The sequence below is a fragment of the Balaenoptera physalus genome (genome assembly GCF_965194825.1).
Source record: "Balaenoptera physalus genome assembly, chromosome: 5".
Lineage (NCBI taxonomy): Eukaryota > Metazoa > Chordata > Mammalia > Artiodactyla > Balaenopteridae > Balaenoptera > Balaenoptera physalus.
In genome coordinates, this window is record NC_138884.1 from 105,825,937 (window position 1) to 105,842,354 (window position 16,418).

At 42.6% G+C, this 16,418-nt stretch overlaps 1 protein-coding gene across 2 annotated transcripts; it reads right to left on the bottom strand.

The window, feature by feature from the left end:
* Window positions 1-16,357, bottom strand: CLRN2 (clarin 2). Of its 2 annotated transcripts, XM_082464060.1 has the most exons (3): window positions 14,230-16,357; window positions 6,086-6,265; window positions 747-3,763 (listed from the first exon to the last, which is right to left on the bottom strand). In XM_082464060.1, exons 1-3 carry the CDS (start codon window positions 14,480-14,482, stop codon window positions 3,498-3,500), a joined length of 699 nt encoding a protein of 232 aa, XP_082320186.1. In that variant the 5' UTR covers window positions 14,483-16,357; the 3' UTR covers window positions 747-3,497. The 2 variants fall into 2 exon arrangements, 1 of the variants encoding a protein (XP_082320186.1); XR_014264382.1 differs by lacking the exons at window positions 747-3,763; window positions 6,086-6,265 and adding an exon at window positions 1-722 and having other exon boundaries at window positions 14,230-14,345.
* Between the last annotated feature and the right edge of the window lie 61 nt (window positions 16,358-16,418).

Here is a 16,418-nt window from a genome sequence, read left to right on the forward strand (position 1 = left end):
ATTTTACTTCTTATTAAAAATTTCAAACATGAAGAAAATTAGAATAATATAATGAATATCCATCATCTGAGTTTAACAATTGTTAATATTTTGCAGAGACTTAATTTTTTGAATAAAGTTTATTTCATATTTAGACTAGGCCATATTAGCAGCAGGGAACCTCTCAAGTCTGCAATTTTGGGGGAAATAAGAGCCTATAAATCACGTTAGTTACTTCGTGGGAGTGAATGGAGAGGTGTCTCCAGGACCCCCGGGGCAGGATGCTATGTTGACACCAGGTGAGGCTCCTAGGCTGCCAAGGCAGGTGGGCAGCTCTGCAGTGAAGCCTGGGTGTGGACCAGAGGACAGGTGAGCCGGAGGGAGGACTTGGTGGCCACTCGGGGGTCTGCAGCTGGTAGGATCCAAGACAAGGACAAGTCTTCCAGGCAGTGATCGGGCTCTGACCAGTTGAAAGAACATTTCATAAATTATTCCACCCTCAGGCTGCCCTGGGAAGGCTGGCAGGGCAAGCAGCAGCCAGGGGGACAGAAGCCCAATGAGCCCAGCCAGGGCACCCTCCCCCCAAGAACCATCAAGATACCAGGGGATGCTTCCCGGAGATCAGGAGTATGTGTGTGCCTACCTTCCTCTCCCATAACCCCAGGACCTTCAGGAGAGAGACAGGGGCAGAGAGCTTATCTGAGGAGCCAGCCATTTTATCCCAGAGAGCCTCAGCATTATCCCTAAGTATAAACAATCAGATCGGGTTAAATTTAAACTGAATCAGGCATTTATTATCAGTTTTTCTTTATTCATAAAATGACCAGATTAACTATAGTCAAAATAAATGAGCTACAATTTCTCCATATCTTTGAGTATCATGCGAGTGTATTGTGACCCAGATACGTATTCTCCCTCCTTCCTTCCTCCCTTCACGCCTAACAAAACTCGCTAAATTCCATATAGGAATCTCTTCTACAGTATCCCTGAGAGATGACTTTCAGACCGAACCTGATTATCTCCAGCAACGTGAAGGTTGCTACCTGATGGGTCAGGGTTTGAAATTCCTAAGGTGTTACAGACGCTTCTGAAACATTTTGTAAAGCTATAGACTCTGTCACTGGAAAAATACACACTCATACAAAAGCTTGCACTTTGACACCATGGAACATATGCAGCTTGATCAAGGTTACCACCTTGATAAGGTAATTCCACTATTAGAAGCAAAACCAGTTCACTGCTGCCACGCCACCTGATGGCCTGCACAGATCTGAGGCAGTGATCAGGGTGAAGGCTACAGCTGGGCTGGGATAACATTTTTAGTAGCTCACATGCTGTCTCAGTATGAATCCCCACTTCCCCCCAGCTGCTCGGAGAATGAAATCTCTGCAGGGCAGGAATTTTTGTCTGTTCGTTCACTGCTCTACTTCCAGAAGTTTCAATACTTGTTGAATGAATGAATAAATGTACTAAGACCCTCAGATGTTTATCATATAAACTGTTGCCAGAGTCTTGTGTTTATGTTATTGATTTTAAAGAAAAACTGTCAGCAGGACTTTATGTTAAACTTGATAGAACATTGAGCTTTCCACTTGTTTTCAAGACAGCACTGCAGTGTGTCCTTACCTTTTGGACCCATCTCCTATCATGTTAACTCTCCCTTCCAGCCATGTGCCATCTGCATATTTGATGAGTGACATCAGTCTGCTAAGTAAGACTGCAGCTGTATCTGGGGTGGGGATAGAGGGCTGGAAGGGGCAGAAGAACACAGCAGGGAAGCAGAAGCAGTTAGAACAGAAGCGATTCTGTGGAAACTTTCTGAAGCTCAGTGTTAAGCAAAGTAGAGTGAGTCCGAATCAACTGTCATTTTAGGTGAAGCTAATCTGGGGGGATTAGATAACTTTTACTTGGCATGAAGACAGGAGAGCTGGGAAAGGATTCACCCCAGCTGACATGGTGGGAAAATGAATTAAGAGAGTTGTGGACCTGCATGAGTGAGGGTTCTCCAAAGAAATAGAACCAATAGGATGTGTGTGTGTGTCTGTGTGTATAAGAGAGAGAGAGAGATTTATTATAAGGAACTGGCTCACATGATTGTGGAGACTGGCAAATTCAAAGTCTGCAGGGTAGGCTGGCAGTCTGGAGATCCAGGGAAGAGTTGCAGTTTGAGCCCAGTGGAAGTTTGCTGGAAGAATTCCCTCTCCCTTGGGGGAGGCCAGTCTTTTTCTTAAGGCCTTCAACTGATTGGATGAGACCCTCCCATATTATGGACAGGAATCTGCTTTACTGAAAATCTACTGATAAACCCCGTCCAAAAAAATACCTTCACCAAAACATCTAGAATGTTTGACCAATATCTGGATACCATGGCCTAACCAAGTTGACACATAAAATTAACTGTCACAGTACCACTCAGGAAAACCTAACACAAAACATCAGGGGTTTATCCAACAGCTGCATTAGAGCAATATTCTAACCCCACTGGGTATTCACATACTTCCAAGCCCCCTTTGTAAATTCATACCTTGTGCTTCCTCCTCATTACTGACTTATCCTGGAATGCCCTTCTCCAACCTTGCTTCCTTTACCACTGGAAAAAGTCTCCTCATCTTTCAAAGTTCAGATCAACTGTCAACTCTGAGACACTTTCTTTAATACTGCATCCCATCCTGAAGCATTCATTCCTTCTCAGGTCCTTTCTCCATGTGCTGTTATAACACTGATCACATTGCCTTGCAATTGCTTGTACACCAAACATCAGATCAGCAAAGGGGTTAAAAATGTAAACTCTGGCTCCAGACTTCCCTCCATTTAATTCCTGTCCTCAGCACATTATCCAACTGCTTTATGCCTTAGTTTCTTCATCTATGAAATGGGACTAAAGTAGTACTATACCAACAAAGTTATAGTGAGGACCTAATGACTTACTCCATGTAAAACTTTTAGAACTGCATGTAGTAACCACTCCAAAGAATGGTAGTTATTTTCATTCTTACTGTTATTGTTGCTCTTTGATTCCTGTGTCGTGTGGAAAGACTAGGTGTTTCTGGAGGCCAGGGACATTATCATATTCCTCTTTGCATTCCTCCTAATATTGTGCGGGATACACCAAGGGTCTATAGACATTTCTTGGAGTGTACAGTACCTTATACCTGTCGGGTGCTCTACAATATACAAAGGCTGACAACATTATCTCCCATTTAAACCTCATTACAACCTTGCAAGGTCGTTAATATCCCCATTTTACAGATGAAGAAACTGAGAAGTAGATACTAAATGAATTGTCCAGTGTCACACACGGCTGGCAAGTGGCAGAGTCTCTAACTCCAAGGTCAGTGAGAAAGAAGTGCAGGGATGCCAGAAATTCGGAGAGTTTTCTTTTCTGGCCCAGGTACTACCCTTCCCCCTTCCACTTCCTTCTTCTTACTGCCAAAACATAGACATTCAGGACTGTGCAAGCTGGAGAAAAGAAAAAGGAGGTTTCCATTCTCCTAAGAACTGATTTTAGGAGAAGGTTATTAATACAAGATATCCTCGGCTGTGACCGTGGCCTCTTCTATCTTGGTCTTAATCTCCGGGAGGGGAATCTGGCTGATGGCCACCACAACCAGGTTAGTGGCGTGGGCTGAGGCGCTGGCCACGCAGATCCAGAACGACTCTTCATACTCTTCCTCCACCACCACAAAGCGGAAGAGTTTCTCCTGGAAGTTGGCGATTCGTTCTGTCAGGTCGTGAAATTTTACCGCGGCCGTGAAGCTGGCGATGGCCAAGGCCACGACTCCGCCTGAAACCCAAAAAGGACACCCTCATGCACAGCTCTTTTCCTTGCAATTCAACCACTAGATGTGAGGTGGCTTTTCTGTGGCACAGGCAACAAACTTGCGGTGTAAAACATGCTTAGGGCAACACAAATTTTAAAATGCTTTTAAAAGCAGATAATCCACTGTGTGAGGGGCGAGAGGTGTGGGAATAAGCTTCCTATCAGATCTACTTTGAATCTCGACCCCACTACTTTTTCCCTGACCCAGGGCAGGGCAGGCGGGGGTTGTGCACATTTGGATGAGCTCAGTCTCTAAGTATTTCAGCCTGTGTATGTAGACCTTGAGGCTTATGAGGGAAGAGACAAGAGCATCCTATGGGGCAGATTGGGGGACCAGAATGGAGGGCTAGACTGTTCTCTCCTCCTAAGTTGTCCTCTTTCCAAGCTTAATGATAAGAGGAGATAAGAGAAGGAGGAAAGGAAAGGAGAGAGGAGAAAACTGGAAGGATTCCAAACTTCACATCCTTCCCTTCCCTTCTCATCCTTCCCTATCCTTCCCTTCCCACATCAGACTTTGACCGTCCGGGTTCCCTCTGTTTCTCTTTCTCTCTCCATCTTTCTCTCTCTCTTTCTCTCTACTTTTCTCCTGCCCTGATTTTAATTAGTATTTAAAAAACACATTTATTATGCCCTCTGTTTAGATTATTACTTCTTATTGAAGAAAATTTGGACGCCAGAGAAAATCACAAAGATGAAAAGACAAATTTGCTTTTTTCCTAAAAGCCAAATATAAACACTTTGAACATTTTAGTATATTTCTTTACATTTCTATCTCTTTAACAAAATTAGTGTTATGGTACTCTTACTGCTTTACACTTGATTTTTTTCCCTTACTTGAATATTTTTCCATGTTGTTAGATATTCTGTTAAAGCACCACTTTAAACTGTGTATGATGTTTTATACTAGCGACACACCTAATTATTTTAAGTTTAATTAAGTGTGACCTAATTTCTGGATATCTAGATTGCTTCTAATTTTTTGATATTATAAAGTGCTATAGGAAACTCCTTTTAATGTACATTTTTGGTGCTCTTTTCCTGTTATTTCCTTAGCATAAATTAATGTTTGGAATTGTTTAATCAAAGGATACTCATATTTTTATGCCTTTTGAGAGTAAAGTTTTGTCAAATTGCGTTTTTTAAAATACTCTTGTCAATAGAGCTTGAGAGTACTGTCTCTCTGAGGAAGGGAATTGACAGAGATAAGCATTTATTTCAAAAGCAGGATTGAGCACTTTCTACATGCCAACCATGCCAATCCTCTGCCTGAGGATTCAGGCAGAGATAAGCAAGTCTAGATGGGAGTGAGCCACGTTTATAAGAAATTCTACAGGATGGCCACAGTCTGCAAACATAGGCAAATACATAATAATTGATTTACTGACATTACATTCTAATGCATAATAAAACAACATTACTTGTTTCTATACTTTATGGTCATCCTTTATAAAGTAAAAGGTAGTGAGGGGTTATTGCCATCAGGATACCTTGACCATTTGACCTGGGTTTTCTGAAATCATTCTTGGGATTTTGTTACTTTCATTACAGGTGATTTTTTCAGTGCCGAGCTAAATGTGAATTAATTTCTGTATATCAGATACTCTCCCAAATCAACACACACACACGTGCGCGTGCACACACACACACACACACACACACTCACACACATCTTTTGTCTTGGAAAATAAGTCACGGTGGTCATAGATGACACCATGGATTAAAGAAAGGACAAAAGGCTTAGACTCAGTTATACCTGGGTTGGAATCCTGCCTCTGTTACTCATTGTTGTGTGACTTTGGGTGCATCTTTTAACTTCTCTGAGCTTCAGGTTCTTCACCTGTAAATATGGGTCTAATAATACTGCCTCATAGAGAGGTTGTGAGGTTTACACGAAATGAGACATGTAAGCCCCCCAGGTCCCTTCTCTTCTGTCCTTTGTGAGGTTCCTTCAGAATCACAGCAGCAGTCCCACATCCTCACTCACCCCATGGTCCCCTCTTCTTCACCCCCAGCTCTCTGTCTTCTCTCTTCTCTCATCCCGACCTCTCTTTGCTGCTCTAAGTCCTCAGCCACTCATGCACACTAATACTTCAGTTCTTTATGATGACAGAGATTCTTCAACTTTTAGTAAAAAGGATATTCATGCCCATCAAGGAAGTAACAGACCCAGCGAAGTGAAGGCTGAGGTGGGGCATTTTAATTCCTTCACGCCTTCTGCCCACCTACTTGGAACTCAGCCTCCTGATGGCATGGACAGGAATCTCTCTCCCCAGGGGCCTTCCTTACCTGCGAGAACATTCCATAGACAGATGCCCCCGGGGCCGTTGACTGCCTGGTACGGAACCTGGATCATGTTGAGAATGGCAAAGCCCATGCTGACCAGAGCCAGCGCCAAGGCCAGGAAGAGGAGCAACAGAATTGTCACGTGGAGGCCTGCATTGAGCTCCTTCACCAGGTGTGGGAAGACTGGGGAGAGAAGACACAGCCACGATGTCAGCCTCAGAGCTTGGCTCAAGTTCGTACGTCCCAGGCTTGCTTACCATGAAGGCTTTAGCAGAGGGGGGTGAGGGCAAGGCAGCAAGTGCTGGGTTTTCAAAAAGCAGGAGACTTCCTGAGATGAATTCATGGCCCCCAGATTTACCACCTATCAGTTGGCCAACAATCTTCTCTTCCTTGGGGTGGATGCAAAATCAGAATGTGCGCCAGCTGGGCATTTAAGTTGCATCAGCCTCGCAGCTCTGGGATCTGGTGTGAGCTAATCCATACAAGCTCCAGATGGTGTTGCTTTAGCAAAGGAGGCTGGCAAGAGAATCAGTCAAAGAAGGCTGATCGATCACAAAGCTTTCATCTGGGTCAGAGAGTAGCCTTCATTAAATCAGAAAGGTAGAAGCGGTCTCAGGTATATCATGAAGAGTATAGAAGGGTGTAGCAAAGTGAAGCCTAGATCTGGCATCCAAAGTTCCAGGTTCAAATCCCACCTTTGCTGATTTGCCACAATTATAAAATATTTAGGATCATCTAAACCCTACTTCTACCCATCTTACAATATTGAGCGGGTCAAGTGAAGGGCATAGGAATAATCACAGCGCCCACTTTGTGGGTACTAATGCAAAGCTAGGAGCATGATTTTGGATTCCTCATAATGATTCAGTAAGATAGACATTAATTCCCTGTGTATGATGGGCATGTAATTCTCATGTTGCACTTTATTAGAATATTAATTTGCCATATTAATGTGGCAGGGTAATTTAGTGAGATATTAATTTGGATTTGTTTTCTCTATATTTCTCTCTATGTGAAGATTAAATGATATATCATAGTAGAGTGTTTAAATATTGTCTAGGAAAGAGTCAGTTCTCAAAAATGGCAACTGTGGTTGTTGCTGTTATTTTACCCTCTGACTTGGGAAAAGTCATGTGACTTCTCAAGCCTCAGTTTCCTCATTAGTATCATGTGGATAGTAATAGTTGCATATGAGTTGAGCGTAATCAACATTTACTGAGCACAGTCAGGGGCCAAGCCCTTTACATCTGTTATCTCATCCAATCCTTGTGACAAGGATATGAAGTAGATTTTATTAAACGCCCTTACCCACAGGCTTGGAGACACTAAGTTCCTTGTCTTTGGGCAAGGTGATCCTGAACTCTATCTAGGACCAAAGTCCTATATATCACATGGTATATAGAGTTTAGAGTCACTGATTTCGGTTATTATAAATGAATCATTTAAAATGATGAAAGCTAAAAAACTCCTGGGCAAACCCCTTCCTCTGCAACTACTCCAAAGTTTCTACTGAATACCTCCTGGTCAAATCTGGGTCCATCTTGTGAATTCCAACCTCCCTGCTTAATTACTTGATACAACTGACCAACCCATCTTTGGCCCCAGTTGGGAGTCAGGACTCAAAGCTTTCCAGGTTCCACTCACTCCCTGACCCCGTCCCGCTCTAGCTCCTTTGCTGGCTCACCTGTCCATTTTTATTCACAGAAGGCTGGTGTCTCCCAAGCCTGAGAACAAGAATTTTTGTCCTTCTTCCTTTGAAGTGTCCTTTCCACTCAGAAGTTTCCAGACACTTCACAGTTACGTCTTTAGTTCTGATCTAGATTTCTTTCCAGTTCTGTATTTCCATGTATATTTATCTCCATGTGGTCATCTCATCAGCATCAGAAACTTTACCCCAGAAAATGAACTCCTTCCCGTGGGATTTTTTTCTGTAGGACTTCTCTCTTCCATTTCCTTTCCTTATATTTCAGTGTCCTTTAGATTTTTTTTTTTTCATTGCAAACTCTCAGCACTTTTTCATTCCAAACATGGTAGCTTATGCCTGATTACCTAATTGTTTCATAATCCTCTTTCTTGCCATGCAATCCTTAGGACACATGACCAGCATAATAATCCTCACCAAACACTTAAAGTAGAAAATCATCACCTGTGTGATTGGCAAAGATCAAAAGGTTTGCTAATACACTATGTTAATGAAGGAGTAGGGAAGGAAGCAGTTGTCAAAACTTGTAGGGATATTAATTCATACAATGTCCTTAGAGAGCAATTTGGCAACATCTATCACAGCAATTTCATTTCTAGGAAAAGCACTCCCACATGTGCTCAAAACTGTGTATATCAGATATTCATTACAGTAGCCAAAGATTGGAGAAAAAACCAAAATATGAGTCAATAGGAGATAGATTTAATAAATTAAAGCACAATCACACAAAGTAACTTTTAAAAAGAATTAATCATATCCATAGAATGATATGAACCCATCTCCAGGTGTGATTCAATAAAAAAATTGAGAAGTAACCATATTATGATGATGGGGCGAGGGGATTTGGGGCATATGGAGTGATATGGAGAGGGATGGTGAAAGAATACCCAATCCTTAGCTTCCGCAGTAGGAAATGTATTGACTATATTAAAAAAACAAATCTTTACTGGCAAAGGGCTGAATCTCATTCAGCCTCCACAATCGTGGGCCATACTCCAAGTCTCTAGATCTCCCAGTTAATTGAGATCTTATTATTTTTTTATATATGTCATTATTTAGAAATTCAAATCTTTCCTCACGAGTTTTCATGCATCAGTTCCTTCTATTAATAATTTCTTTAAGGGGTGACTCTACTTTTGCTCTTGTCACACAAGTGCCGTCCCAGGAGACCTGTTGCTTGCTTGCCTTTCATATTTGTACCCAGTTTCCAAAAGTTTGAGACACGTCTGACTTAAGGATTACATTTAAGTTTCCAGCTTGAAATCCATGACCATAAAAGCATATGATCCATGGTGACAAGTGACACTAGCTACACATATTGAGCGCAGACTGTGTGCCAGCACATATACACTTTCTCTCTTTCACTGCTCACGGCAACCTTCTCTCACTCCTACAGATGCGTAAGTTAGAGTCTTAGAAATGAGAAGTTAAATAGCTTAGCCAGGTCACGCAGCCAGGAAGTTCTGGCTTCAGGATTTTGCCGCAGGATCTATTGCCGGAAAATCAGATAACTTGGATAAGCAAAGATTTAAAAGTTTATTCCTAGTACAGCTGGAGGTCTAGAGGTCTTATTTTGAATTTGAATAAATATTCTTATGGTGTACATATTAAAGCTAACTCACTTGAATCCCAGAAGTGATTAATCATCCTGTCAGCAACTCAAATTAGATAACTATCTAATTATTAAGTAATTTGTTTGCTCCCCTCTCCAGAGAAGTTCAGCAGTCCCTTTTGCCCCAGCAAGACAAAAATTAATTTTAAAAAAGAAATAATTGATAAATTGGATTTCACTAAAATGAAAAAATTCTGCCCTGCAAAAGACAATGTCAAAAAAATGACAACACAGCAACTGCAATGGGAGAAAAGAGTTGCAAAAGACATCTGAGAAAGGACTGTTATCTAAAATGGGCAATGGTAAGAAAAGCCTGAGATCTGAAGTCAGATCCAGGTCCGGCTGTTGATGGAATGCTTGGGGGTGGGAGATGAGGAGGGAACCAGTGAATTAAAAATTATCAAGCACATACTATGTATCAAGCACCACATCAGGTGCTTTTACAGAAATTATTTCATTTATTGATTTCTCTGATCCCCAATTTCCTCATCAGTAAAATGGGCATAAATAAAATCTCTCCTCTAGCACAGAGTGGGTTGGAGGAAATGAACAAAGAGGTGACAGCTTGAGACATTAATGTGTCACTGCCCAGTGCTCATTTACTGCCTTTCTCTTTCCCAGATGGAAAGCTTCTGGAGGGCAGACACTCCTCTGTTTAGTTTATCCCTGTTTTCCTAAGAGTGCCAGGCCCATAAATACTCTACAGTACAGCTGAATATGTGAACACTGCTACATTAGCGTTTGTCCTTTTCTTTCCCCAGCCGCTCAAACTGCTAGATTGATTTGTTTTTATTTCAGAAAGTCTGGGTATAAAAAAGGATCTTAATTATGATTATGCTGTATAGTTCTCTGCTTTTCTCCATGATTGGTTTGGAAATTGACTCTCTTGGGTGATTCTAGGGGAGACCCCTATGAAGGTGATAATTGAGGCTGTTTGTCCACAACACCCAATCAAACTTTCCTACTCCAGTTTACAAAGCACTTTCACACCCCCCTTCTCCGCTGATCTGCACACGGGCCCTGGGAGCAGGGATTTTTTTTTTCTTTCTTTCTTCGGAACAACAGTGACAGTAGCAGGAAAATCCTGATTCCAACTTGGGGTTTGGGGGCTCTGATACACCCCATAGCTGCCTCACACAAGTAGGTGGTACTGGCTCTAGGAGCTGTACATCTAAAGGTAGAGAGACTCACCTCTGAGGCTAGAGAATGTGATAACAGACACGGTGTCCCTGGGCGGCATTGGTGTAAAACCAGCCAAAGCCAGGAGGAACCTGGCCCCAGCTCCCAGTGCAAGTTTTCAAAAAGAATCCCATCATGGTTATATACCCTCCTCTGGGACACCACCCAGGGCAGCCAGAAATAAAACTTTCCTGAGTATTATCCTGCTCAGAACTAATATTAAAAAGTCCTTTATGATTCTTACACAGTTCTGATGTTTCAGAGAGCAGACCACGTTAGATGAACCCAGGGGGCTTTTTCCCATAGTCAGCCCTCTGAGAAGGAAGAGGGAGGAGGGAAAGGAACTTGTACTGAGTGCCTCCAGTGGGCAAACAGGAAGTGCTCATTTGCTTAGCTTTTGGCTTCCAGGGCTAGAGGTAGTTTGCATTTCTGTGAGCTGGGATGGCAGGGGTTTAATTAGCATCACAGTGGAAGGGCCCGGTCTTGTCTTGCCCTCCTTTGGCCTCCTCCTTCTGCAAAGCCTGTCTCTGCTTCAGCTGCTTCTCCAGAAACAGTGCTTGTGCTTGGTGACTTCCTTAATTATCCTAAGCCCACCATCTGCCACTCCACACCCTCTGTTATGGGTTGCATTCTGTACCCAGCCTCAAAAAATGTGTTGAAGTCCTAACCGCCATCATCTCAGGATATGACCTTATTGGGAAATAGGGTCTTTACAGAGGTAATCAAGTGGAAATGAGGTCACTAGGGTGAGCCCTATTCCAGTAAGACTAGTGTCCTTATAAAAAAGGGGAAATTTGGACACAGAGACAGTCATGCATGGAGGGAAGACCATGTGAAGAGACTTAGGGAGAATGCCATGTATAGAGTGGAGTAATGTTGCCACAAGCCAAGGAATGTCTGGGGCTACCAGAAACTGGAAGAGGCAAGGAAGACTCCTTCTCCTAGAGGTTTCAGAGGGAGAACGGCCCTGTCAAGAACCTGATTTTGGATTTCTAACCTCTAGAACTGTGAGAGAATAAATTTCTGTTATTTAAGCCACCCCGTTTGTGGTACTTTGTTATGGCAGCCCTAGGGAACTAACACACCCTCCCAAATGACCCCTCAGTCATTTCTGACAGGAGCCATCCACCTGCATCCTCCCATCCTGGAGAATTCATATCCATCCACCACCTCCCCAACATCCAGAACTTGCTGAATTCCGGAAGAACAGTAAAGACTACTAGGGTGACACTCCGCCTTGGGAAAGTTGCCAGTCACAGGAGGGTGGGAACTTTAAGGTAAGGCCGACCAGGGTTGGGGCCTGGCTCTGGTACTCATGGCTCTGTGACCTTGATCAAGTTGCTTAACCTCTCTGAGCCTCATTCTTCTATCTGGCAGGTTTGTGGAAGATTAGTATAGCATAGGTCACATGTCTGGCATCTTGTACATGAACATTTAGTACAAATGAGTTTAAGAGTACTTTACTGATATTCATTCAACCAATGTTTTTGAATGTGCGCCAGGCACTGTTCTAGGGACTTGGGATCATCAATGGACAAGATCCTTGCCCTAATGGCGCTATATACCAAAGGGGTGGAGACATAATAAATAATAAACATAACAGATAAATAAATGATCTAGTGTGTAAGAAGGTGGTTATGATGGTAACGTGGTATATCATGCTATATAATTACATAATTATATGGGCTATTTTTATTATGTTCCCTGAGCACTGGCTTGCTTATTAAAGCCTCTGGAGTATTGCTGCTATTGAATCTATTGCTCCCATGTTCAAGCTTCGGAACTTCCTTCGTGAGGTTCGTTAATTTCAATTCCCTACAACTTACACACTACTATATATAAAGTAATCAACAAGGACCTACTGTACAGCACAGGGAACTTTACTCAATACTCTGTAATAACCTATATGGGAAAAGAATCTGAAAAAGAATGGATATTTGTATATGTATAACTGAATCACTGTGCTGTATTCCTGAAACTAACACAACATTGGAAATCAACTATACTCCAATATAAAATAAAAATTAAAAAAAACCCTATTATCTACAACTATTTAAAAAATTGTGCCATTTTCCCCTTTTTGTGTGTGTATTTGTGGTTTTGAAACAACCTCGAACTTCAGAAAAATTGCAAGAATGGTACAAAGAAATTTTTTTTTTCCTTCTGAACCATTTGAGGGTAAATTGCCCCTTCAACCCTGAGCACTTCAGGGTCAATTTCCTCAAAAAGGACGTTGTCTTTCACAACCACGATACAACTATCAAAATCAGTAGGTTAACACTGGCATATGACTGCTGTTTAATCCTGACACCCTGTTCAAGTTCCACCAATTGTCCCAGTGACATCCTTTATAGTAAACTGACCCAGCTCAGAACCAAGTACTGCATACGGCTGTCATCATCCCCTTTTAGCATGTCCTATTTCTTTGTTTTATTTTTTTGTTTATTTCTTTATGTTAAGTATGTTTTCAGCTTTTTATGTTATGTTTATTTTTGTTCTTTTTTTATTATGTTATGTTTTTAACAGAGCTTTTCAATATCCCTCGTCCAATTTAATTTCTGGGTAAATATAAATATTCCCAGAGATATTTTTTCTTGCTATACATAACAAATATATATATCCTTCACGTATATAAATGATGCCCATTTGTATTGTTATATTTGTCAATGGTTCCAGCTTTCTGTCTTTATACGTTTAATAAGACACCCTGGCCAGGATTCTGAAAACTACAGTTATGAAATATAGAAATCATATAATGAATAAATCCCTTATCCCCTTGCATTTGCATTATGTTGATTAATTATGATTTTGTAGGATACTGTTCTCACCAACGACCTAATTGTATGAGTCTAAAGATGTGCAGAATATTGCCGTTTTTGTTTTTGTTTTTTCTTCCCAGAAGATCCTTCATAAGCTGGTCTTGGATTCCTGCTCTATCTACATGCAGAGCAGCTCTGCTGTGACGCTGGATGGCCGCCCGCCCACGTCAGTACCTGCTCACGTTCATGGACAGCAGCCTTGCCCGAGGTCTCCTTGCCAGGAAACATCCGGGTTGGGCTCTGAACCCAGATAGTCTGATTCCAGAGCCCAGACGCAGAGCCCTTTTGCTTTTTCGCAGACTCTAAAGCTTTTATATAAATAGAAGTGGAAGGTTCATTTCAGCAGGTCGTCTACACCCGCAGGCCACACTGGCTGAGCATACCCAAGTCGCGTGACCTGGGTCTAAAGTTTTCCGCTGGGTGACCTCAGGCAAGTTTTGTAACCTCTCCAAGCCTTGGTGTAGTCCTCTGCAAAATGGGAATGTTAATAATTCCTTCTTTATAAATTTGTTATAAGGCTTAAAAGAGACAAAGCATGTAAAGCATTTAGTAGAATGTCTGACACACGTAAGCACTCAATATTTTTAGTGATTATTCATAGAGGTAAACTACAAAGATATACAAATCCCTATTTCTAATGTTTCTATCAGCCTCCACAGAAAAAAAAGGTCTCTTCCGGGTGCTGAACAAGAGTAAGTCCTTGGCTTACTGTGGATTAAGTCATTATGCTTTAGATTGAAATGGCACTTGAATTTCTCATTTAGACACAAGCACCCTTACGAATATTTAAAAATAAATGTTCTAAAGCAGGTTTCGTGCCCCCCAATATACTCACTCGTGAATTGGGACTGGCGGCTCCCGAGCCCGCATTGCCGCACCTTACAACCGCGGAAGAGTCCGTAGTAAATGTCCCCAATGAATTTGACCAGCTCTGGATCTGTGGCATTGACAAGATCAACTCCAGTCTGACAAAGGATTTTCCCACTCAGCCAGTGGGGCACCGCCAGGGCAACGATGATCAGGATAAAGGAGGAGAAGCTGAGTAAAGATGCCAGCCCATACCACGCCTTTTTGAACCATCCAGGCATCCTGGTGGGTGCAGGTCATGCCCCAGGTGTTTGAGCAACAGCGGGGGTCCTTGACATCTTCCAGACACTCGGCAATCCCCTGCTCTAGGGTCAGCTCTTCCAAACACACTGTTTCAAGATTTCAGGTCCATCTCCTGGTCCTCCCTCAGAGCCTGCCTCCACAGCCCATGTTTACTACAGCTGCATTGGAAGTCTCTACAGAGGCGTCTTCACCTGACTGGAGTGTGGAGGAGTGCCTTACCGAAGGAAGTAACCCTATATCCCCCACTAGATTAAGGTTTCAGCAGAGGGCTTAATTGTTCCTCGGTTCAAGTATTTGAATAACCCTGGTGTGGACCTCTTAATGACAAGGAAGTTATTAGCAGGCATAACCAGGTAGATCTGACTATAAAGAGGTGCTAACCAGTCTCAAAAAATGCATACGGTAGAAGGAAAGCAAAAATGGAATGATTAGCTCTTGAACATTGCCAACAATGCACCGTATCAAATGTTGATCTCTTTGATGCATGCCCTGGCATTTCTTTCTCTAAAATGTCACTGCTGTCAGAATCCCTAGAAGTGTTATTAATACCACAAAATGACCTCTGTTCTCAAGCCTTTTAATTGAAATGTGTAAACAAGGCTTTATGATTCTTAAATTTATCACTGGGTGAATCTGCTGTGGGTAAAATTGCAGCCTGAGTCAGAGTCAATTTGTGACTGTTGGGGAAACCTGGACCCCAACACTTACAGCCCCCCTTTATCTCCACCCTTCCCCCCTGCCACCGCCTGTTGTGTCATCCGAAACGGGAAAGTGTTTTTCTAATGTGTTAGCAAATAATAATCTCCCATCACCCTGCTGGGATCTTTGTCTCTCCTAAGAGTGAAGATCTGTCTTTTTCTTTTAATTTACTGGCACAAAGAATGGAATATTCCACAATTTCTATCTTATACTGTGGCTTTAAAATTTTAACTTTTAGTCTATTGCTGAATGTCAACTTCACGTCACGTGAGGCTGGTAACGGTCACTGTCGGTAGCTTTGGGGGCAAAGTGGGGCAGAAGTGGCAGTGAAATTCCTTATTTGGTCACAGAGCTCTGGAGGGAGTTCAGGAGGTTGCCCTGTTAACCAACAGGAGTTCTGGGAATCTCACTTGGAGAGCACAGAGGGGCAGAGAGACATGGTGATGGAAATAGTTTTCTTCCCTCTAATGGGGGTTCACTTCTGTGGTCTCTCCGCAATGAAAATAAAGAGTGTCTCCACAGCTTGTGCGGTGTACAAAGGCTCTTACCATATGCTTGCTCACCCCTGATGGTGCGGCAACCCTTTGTGGTAGGCAGGGGATGTGCTATTCCAGACATTTCTCTCCTGAGAAAACTGGATGTCAGGGTTGGGGCTGGAGATCAGGTCTTTGAAATGCAACAGCTGTCTTCATCACAATAACCTTGACATAGCAAATGTTTTTCTGGTAATGAACAACAAAATACCTATAAAAGGCTTAGGAGAGCGCTTGGCACATTAGTAAGTGACCAATAACATTCGTTATCCTTATCGTAATATGAAGCACGCTTTGAGAAGGCAGGCCATGTAATACCTTTGCATCCTATCTCTGCCCCAAATGATGGACCTATGTCAACTTTTGGTGTTTTAGGGGTTAAGCAGTTATCTTTCGAAAAATTCTGCGGGAATCGACGGATCTTCACCAAGCCCGTGCTCCTCCCGGCTGAATGGAGGTGTGGTTAGGCAGAACCCTGTTAAAGACTTGGGTTCAAATTCCTACTCTTCTGGGCAAGTGGCTGAGACTCTCCTGTTTCAGTTTCCTAACTTGTCACAGGCTTGTTGTGCAAACTAAAATGAAATGGCACTTGGAGATCACTTCTCGCCGTGCGTGGGTGTTTATTTGGGGCTGGGGCGGGGCAGCGGGCGGGGGGGTGAGGGGGCGCGGCCGTGCTCGCCGA

What these genes read in the sequence shown, in the direction of transcription:
- CLRN2 (XM_082464060.1), bottom strand. Translation starts at nt 14,482, where the DNA reads ATGCCTGGATGGTTCAAAAAGGCGTGGTATGGGCTGGCATCTTTACTC. An exon ending in CCGCCAGTCCCAATTCACGA is followed by an intron (nt 6,266 to 14,229) that starts GTGAGTATATTG and finishes TTCTCTCCCCAG; the next exon opens with TCTTCCCACACCTGGTGAAG. An exon ending in TCTATGGAATGTTCTCGCAG is followed by an intron (nt 3,764 to 6,085) that starts GTAAGGAAGGCC and finishes TTTGGGTTTCAG; the next exon opens with GCGGAGTCGTGGCCTTGGCC.